The sequence below is a fragment of the Cynoglossus semilaevis genome, chromosome 8 (assembly GCF_000523025.1).
Source record: "Cynoglossus semilaevis isolate Cse_v1.0 chromosome 8, Cse_v1.0, whole genome shotgun sequence".
Taxonomy (NCBI): domain Eukaryota; kingdom Metazoa; phylum Chordata; class Actinopteri; order Pleuronectiformes; family Cynoglossidae; genus Cynoglossus; species Cynoglossus semilaevis.
The window spans coordinates 16,540,385-16,548,267 of NC_024314.1; the positions used below are offsets into that span (position 1 = coordinate 16,540,385).

Genomic DNA, 7,883 nt, shown 5'->3' on the forward strand with positions numbered 1-7,883 from the left:
TTTTGACGTCTGTAAATGAAGCCGCGGATCAGGACCGCGAGTGAGCGCCGATCCGACAAGAGCTGCTAATGTGCGGACAGTGAATGAGGAGCTGTTAAATGTGTTTTTTCTGGGGAGACGTTTCAAATAAAGAATATCGGGAATGTGAGGGAATGAGGAGGCAAAGTCAAGAGAAGCCGTTGAAGAAGCTGTGCAGACGTTTCCAAGAGCTGCTGACTGTGTTCTACACCAAGACCGCTGGGATTCATTTTTCAAAATAAAACACAATCATTTTGTAATCAAATGTAAGAGGACCCGGTACGAATCCCTGAGGGACACCACAACCCTGGGTTGTACTGTAGGACTACAGTTGATATATTTCTGCAATATTCAACTGTTTTATTAATAATGTTTATTTTCATTGCTGCTACATGACCACACAGTACCAGGATTTTGATTTAACCAAATGCCTCCATCCATCCATCCATCCATCCATCCTTCCATCCATCCATCCATCCATCCATCCATCCATCTAACATTAGTCTGTGACCGTGGTACACCGTAATAAAGACAGGCGTAACCTTGACCGATATCTCCACTAAAATCTTTCCACCATAATGTACTTTGTGTATTGTGAGATTCCGATTCCTTAAAAATTATAATTATTATATCATTTCACATTCGTCAGCACTTCTGGATGTTGACAATTTTGTCAATTGGACAAAAATTGCAGGACATTATTTTTGACTTTTACGGGGCCCAGGAGAGCACCCTGAGGAACACCGCTGTCTAAAGTGAATCATGAATCAAGTTCCAAACGTATGAACGAGGTTGTCACTGTTGTTTCCAGTATTTGAATAGAGGGAGAATAAAGACACAGAGGAGGGAGGGGCTTCTGTCAAATGTTTAATCTGTTCAGTACAGACTGTTTATCTCAGTGCAAGTGCCAAAAACAACAACATGTGTTGGGTTTATGTACAAACAGGGACTTTGGCATTGAGAAGCGTAGCGTTTTTTGGAAGAAACAGAGACAGTGAAGGATGAACGTAACAAACATGACGAAAAAAAAAGAAAAGAACAAAAATTAAAACAAAAACAGCAGCAAAACAACCAAGAGTGGATAAGTATGAACAGATTGAGTTTACAAAACAAACGGATGACTTCTTCATTTCAGTCCAACACAAATAACAGAAAAATAATGGTATATATATTTTTATATTTATATATCTAAAGTGCATTATTGTACAAAAATAGAGGGTCAGCAGCACCTCGATACATTTACAAAATAAATACACCATTCAGACAAAATAAATTATCAAAAGAAAAACAAAAAAAGAAATATATCTGACATACTTGGAATTAAAAAAGGAAATAATAAAAGCCAGGATTCACAAAGATTAAAATCTTTTTAATCATATTCTGCCATCTATTCTGCCATATTTAGAATATTTACAGACAAATAAATATTTTCCAATTTCTTTCCAAACAATCACAATGACAGGAGACTGTATCATGAGTATTTAGGAGTCCGCTCCGACCTTCTGTGGGTTTCTGCAGGAGAGAAAGATTAAATATTCAGATTAAATACTGGACTGATTGAAACATGACTTTTTATTTTTGTCTATTAAAATGGTTAGGGTTTCTGTTTCTTTTTTAAAATGGGTTAAATAAATATTAAATATGAATGTTAAATTCAATATGTGTAGTAAAATTATACTTTTTCGGAAAATATTTAAGCCTAGTACTGAGGTGGTCCATGAGGTTCTGGTTCGAGTCACTAAAAAAATTCCCGCGTCAATATCTTCACAATTATTGTTGAATTTCCCAAACTAGGTAAAAAAAAAATACTGACGGTTTTTCTCACCTGTGTCAGAGACTGACAGCGTTTCAAAGCAGCGCCCTCCTCAGGCCAAGTAAAGACTTCCACTCCAGGTGGAATCCACTTCCGGGTTCTTCGTCCCACCTCCAGCTGAGTGAACGCGCCCTTCTCCTCCTCTTTTCCCCCTCCCTCCTCTTCCCGGAGCGTCCTTTCTTCTTCTTCTTCCCCGGTGCTTTCAGAACACCGTCTTTGTACGGCTGGGACTTGTTGGTCTCCTGCGGCAGGTTGGTTCCTTCCTCCTCCTCCGGCCGGAAACTGAGGGGGAGGTTCTTTGTTCCTCCTGGAGGTTTGGAGTGTAAGGTCGTGCCCGTGGTGCTCAGGTTAATGCCCAGGCTAACACCCGGCAGCCCGACGCCCGCACCACTGGTCGGACTTCCTGCCGCCGCTCCCGTCGTCCGGACGGGAAGATCGCGGATTTCGGCCGTGTGGACTCCGTCCAGAAGTCCCTGCAGCCACATGCGGCGCTTGTAGTCCTGTAGTGTCCGACCTTTGTCGTGCATCATCTGTGCGTGGCTCACGGAACGCTTACTGAAAAAAAAGAAAAAAGTTAAGATTAGATCTTACACCAGCACCCGTAAAGACATGTAAGGAAATAGACTTGGTACACGCAAATACAAATACTGTATAACTTGTATTTTTTTAATTTTTAGAAACGTTCATGTATTTAACCAACAGGGGGCACAGGAGTCAAAGGAATGGACGAAACTTTGAATAGGCGCAGCAAAAATAAACAACAACAACAAAAAAAAAACAACATGACGGGCCGAATAATAAATCTAAAAATAAAATAAAAAGAAATGTATCGAAAAATATAATATATATATATATAGAATAAAAGAAATATATAAAAATATATAATAAATGATAAATAAATCCTAAATACGACTATAAATTAATCAAATAAAATGGCTGATTGTGTTTGATTCGGTCAAATACTAATAAAGGTGAAGAAAGTTTTTTTTGGCAACATCTAAAAAAAATACAAATTTACTTTAGTACTGTATACAAATATGGATTAGAAGTACAATATAATCCTTTGGGTTTAAAGGAGTAATGGGACTGTCGGGAGGCTTCTGACAAAACGTGTTCACTTTTTTTTTTTTTTTAATTAGTGACGTTTACCTATCATTTCTTAAGTGTTAGGATTTTAAAGAAGCAAAAATGTGGACAGGCCCCAGCGAGATTTGAACTCGCGACCCCTGGTTTACAAGACCAGTGCTCTAACCCCTGAGCTATGGAGCCGGGCGATACACGCGCTGGATTCCCACGAACCACATTCATGGTCCGCAGTAGCTGTCACTCTGAGTGGAAGTCTCAACCAAAAGCTTTTATAAAAACCCAAAGTAAAACTAAAACAAAAACGTAACGTCAATGAAGAGGCGCATTCAGAACAAGGAACGAAGGAATATCAACTACGTCAAGTCTGATAGTAACCACAGGGTGGAGCTGTTTCTGCAGACAGAAACTGTGAAAAGGTGAAGCATCTGCTCCACACATGTAAACAAAAACAAGACGAGGAAGAAGAAGAGGAGGAGGAGGAGATTAAAATAAATATTGACTTTGAATAAAAGGTGAAAATGGAGTAAAAAATGTTTAAGATGAGAAGAGAGGTGAAAGAGGACAAGGTGGGAGAGAAGTAGGAGTAGAGAAACGGGCTGTGGAGGAGTGAAGGGAGATGGCAGGAATTCATAGATAAATGAGTCAGAGGTTCAATTCCTGGGAACGACTCAAAAAAACCTTAGCTGCCGGGGAAACACAAACTCTCAGGCGTAGAGTTTCCCATCATGCCCTGCTGCTCCTCCGTCTACTGTACTGAATTTATTTATTTTACTCAACCTGAGTCAATCCCCAAACACGATCAGTGAGAGGTGAGAACTGAAGCTGTTTGTTCAGCTTTACAAGAATTAAAGACATAAACAAAAAAAACCCTGTATTTTCATGATTTAATTTCATTATTGTTGATTTACATTTATTGATTTTTTTAATGATTTTCTAATGGAAATTTTCACCAGGATGGTGCCTTCACTGACACTATTTATTTATGGATTCATTATTTATGAGTTTTCTTATGTTAAATAAGTTAATATGAACTTAAAAATTTAATTATAATTTAAATAAAAGTTTATCAAAAATATTAGTGTACTTTCTTTAAAATTAATTTACAGGTGAATTTGATATCAATATAACACACATATATAATCTGATCCATGTTCTAATAGACATATATTTTAGATTTTACTATTTATTTTATAGTTTATTTGAGTTTTAAAAGTTCTCTAAAAAATGTTTTCATTCCGGAATTAGTATTTATCTTTAAGCTGTGTCAGATTATTATTTAAAATAATCTTTAAAAATGTTTATAAAGATTATACAATTAAATAATAATAAAATTAATAAAAAAAGAAAAAAAAATCAACTTTCTTTTTACTAATTTCACACTGTCATTTAACTATATACAATTAAATAATAATAATAAAATTAAGAAAAAAAGAAAAAAATTGAACTTTCTTTTTACTAATTTCACACTGTGTATTTAACCTTTTCTTTAACTTTATTTTGAATCTGTGTAAACAACGTGCACCTGACACAAAAACTCTCTTTAACAACGTCTTAAAAAGGTGAAAAAAAAAAACACCTAAAAGTCCAAACAACGCTGCTGCCAAATGTATTTCAGATGTGAACTCACAAAAACACACACGCACTCAGGGTTTGTTCATATACATTTTAAAGCTGGAGCGGAACAGAATGTGGACAGAGAGACCAGAATATACAGAACTTAGTCCAAGAGACACTGTAGGACCAGGATCTGGACTTGTCAAAAACCAGTAGATGCTGGACAAAAATCAAAAGACCAGAAATTGAACAAACGAAAAAAAAAAGCTTCAGGATAAAAACCAGGAGAGAAGTAAAAAAAAAAAACCCCAGAAAGACCAGAGACAGTCTGAGTCCAAATAAGAGACGAGGAGACATTCTGAACCAGGAAAAGACTCAGAAAGACCTGTTCAGGGTCTAGGACACATTGGGGACAGAGACCTTTCAGACTTGGACAAACCGAGTCCATCAGCCTGAAGGAGGGAAGACCAGGAGACTCTTAGAAAAAGTTCAACAGAAGTTTGACAGAGTTAGAAAAAACCAGCAAAGACCTGGACCAGTCCCTCAGTCCCAGACTTAGGTGGAGAACTGTCCTCTGCTGGGGGACAAGAAGACAGTTCACCACCTAGAGATCCTGACAAGGTTTTCCCCACATTCTGCCCCACAAATCCTGCTTAGCTGTCAGGTTACACACACACACACACACACACACTCAGAGACTCACATCCTGCTACTGAGCGCGTCGATGGGACGTCCAAAGAGTGGCGCCGGCGAGCAGAGGAGGAAGAGAGCGAAGCTCCAGCGCTGCAGGACTCTCCTGGAGCAGAACATCCTGGAGTCTGTGAGAGAGAGACACAGAGACAGAGAGAGAGAGAGAGGGTCAGAGAAAGTCGCTGCTGATCATCTTCATCATCTGTCCATGAACGCACCACGGACTCAAACTTACTGTCCCACTGCAGGATCTGTCCCACACACTGAGAGAAGTCCGTGGTAAAAGTGTCCACCACAAGAGCAAAAAAATCCAGGCAAGAGAAATAAAGTCCAACCCCTGAAAAAGTCCCCAGAGACGTCCTCAAGTGTTTGTCTATAATTCCTTCAGAGAGAGAGTTCCTTCAGGTCAGAGTCAGTCGTCGTCCCCCAGGTGTCCACAGGTGAAAGTTTGCTGCTGCTGCTGCTGCTGCTGCAGGTTACTTCTGACTGAGACGTCTTCTGTCTCACAGCCTCAGCAGGTCAGAGGGAGGAAGAGGAGGCCTTCACAAAGAGGAGGAGCCTGGGCGCTGACTCCACCCACTCCACTGAGACACTCTGAGGCTGCGAGACAGGAGCCGGAGGTGAAGGAGAGACAGGAAGGTGGCGCTGCAGCAGCACAGAGACAGACCGGAATTTTCTCTCAGAGTCGGAGTCAAAGAATTCACTAAGTATGAAAACAATCTTTTATTACCTTTTTTTAAATCTACTTTTAACCAATCACTGGAAAAAATAACTTTAATTGATATTTATTTTTTTGGTGATATTTACATTTTTTAAATAAAGATATTTTGGCTAAGCTCCAGCTAGCCCGTTTTAGATGTTAGCGCAGCCGATCCAACGTAAACATTTTATATATTTTTAAATTTGAAATGCCAAGGGAAAGATTTTCTTTTAAATGTGCTGATGAATCCTGACAAAAACAAACAAACTTTAGGTGCACTACTGCCACCTATGGGCTGGTGTGTGTACAAAAAAGTAGCGATAGCTCCAAACGTCTTCAACCCATTTTGTTTGTGTAAATAACGAATTGAAATGAACTTGTTAAAATCTTCCACCCTAGATTAAAGATGAAATGTGTAAATCAACGACGTGATTGGTTGGTTATGAGAGCGAGGCTAACTCTGACCTCCTGATTTTAACGCGACCGACGGAGCTTTAAATAGAATCTCTCTCCAGGACTGAACGCCGTGGCTGACGTCACGCTGTAATTAACTGTGCTCATCGTTAACATCACGCTGATTTGATCTGCTCTGAACTGATCACGTTAGTCGGGGTCGACCACGGCTGTAGCTGTCCCCGAGCTTCACATCAACAACTGTGGCGTTTATGTAACGTCTCACACGCTCAGATTAAAGGTTAGCCACCGACATGATAGCGGAATGGCTAATTATCTAAATTTAGCAAATACTTTTGATCCAGAACCCGAGGAGTCAGGAGTTCACATGGAGGGAGACAATGAGACCGGAGTCAGGAGTTCACATGGAGGGAGACAAAAATCCAAAATCCGGTCCGGACTTTATCTGGATCCTGCAATTAAGCGGCTTGTCCTAAGTCAGTGTACGGTTAGCTAATAACCGACAAACATGTTGCTAGCTTTAGCATGGTGACATGAGACTTGAGTTTTTGAGCAAACATGAAACAGATCTGGGTCTGATCTGAAAAGTCTGTTTGGTTCAGGTCAACATAATATGGGTCACATACCATAAAATGTCTTAACTTCTGTCTTACGTGTGATGTGAGTCTGACTGGGACAGTTCCCCTTTGTCCAGGTAGGTTCAAAACAACCGGGTCAAACCAGGACAGTCAAGAAAAGTCAGGTCCAACAGATACTGGGACACACTACAAGACCTGGACCAGGACAGAGTAAGAAAGACCTGAGATCGCAACTTATTGAGGAGAATCTAGGACACATCAGTTAGAGATCGCAACCTATTGAGGAGAATCTAGGACACATCAGTTAAAACAAGGGATGTCCGATGTTAGCTTTTTGCCGATATCCGATATGCCTATATACAGATATTGTCCAAACACATAATTTCCGATTCCGATAACAACCGATACATGTAGTCGTTTTCACATCCCATATCTCCCGCGGTGGAATGAACACATGGCCTACTTTTATTGTGATGGCCTGCCCCGAATTAGCATTGTCTGTACGAAATAATTTTCTAAAGCGATTCTGGCATATTTGGCGAGACCCTGGCGTTGCGTTATCGGGTTTTCATTATCGGAGGAGAAACTGTTAACGATCCCTACAGATATTACATAGCTATGCTAATATTACATCGGTCGCCCGATGTTGTTGGACATCTTTAGTTAAAACTTTAACAAAGAGACTAAGGTCGAAAACAGAGACCGGAGATTCTTGGACCCTGGGTCTGGACTGAAACAGTCAGATTTGTTCTGCTCAGACTGACATAAACAGATCCGATGTGTGAAGTTCTCGATCTCTGATCGTCACGGTTCTCCCTTTGTTCCACATTTCAGAAACTGAAACGAACCTGTTCAGGTTCCACCTCCTCTCCCACCTCGTCCTGAGCTGCCGACCACAGAGCGGGTTTCGATTGGACAAGATGTGAAATGGATTAATGATGTAAGAGGAGAATTGACGACATGTGCTTTTCATTCATCACAGACTTTAAAAAACACATCGGAGTTTCACATGAAAACCTCACTTCACACA

At 40.0% G+C, this 7,883-nt stretch overlaps 1 protein-coding gene and 1 non-coding gene across 2 annotated transcripts; both read right to left on the reverse strand.

The window, feature by feature from the left end:
• Positions 1-847: 847 nt before the first annotated feature.
• pthlha (parathyroid hormone-like hormone a) lies at positions 848-5,647 on the reverse strand. The gene is made up of 4 exons (XM_008315293.3): positions 5,397-5,647; positions 5,175-5,289; positions 1,844-2,386; positions 848-1,530 (listed from the first exon to the last, which is right to left on the reverse strand). Exons 2-3 carry the CDS (start codon positions 5,279-5,281, stop codon positions 1,867-1,869), a joined length of 627 nt encoding a protein of 208 aa, XP_008313515.1. The 5' UTR covers positions 5,282-5,289; positions 5,397-5,647; the 3' UTR covers positions 848-1,530; positions 1,844-1,866.
• On the reverse strand, positions 3,028-3,100 carry trnat-ugu (transfer RNA threonine (anticodon UGU)). The gene has a single exon. It is a non-coding gene; the product is annotated as a tRNA-Thr (tRNA).
• Positions 5,648-7,883: the final 2,236 nt, after the last annotated feature.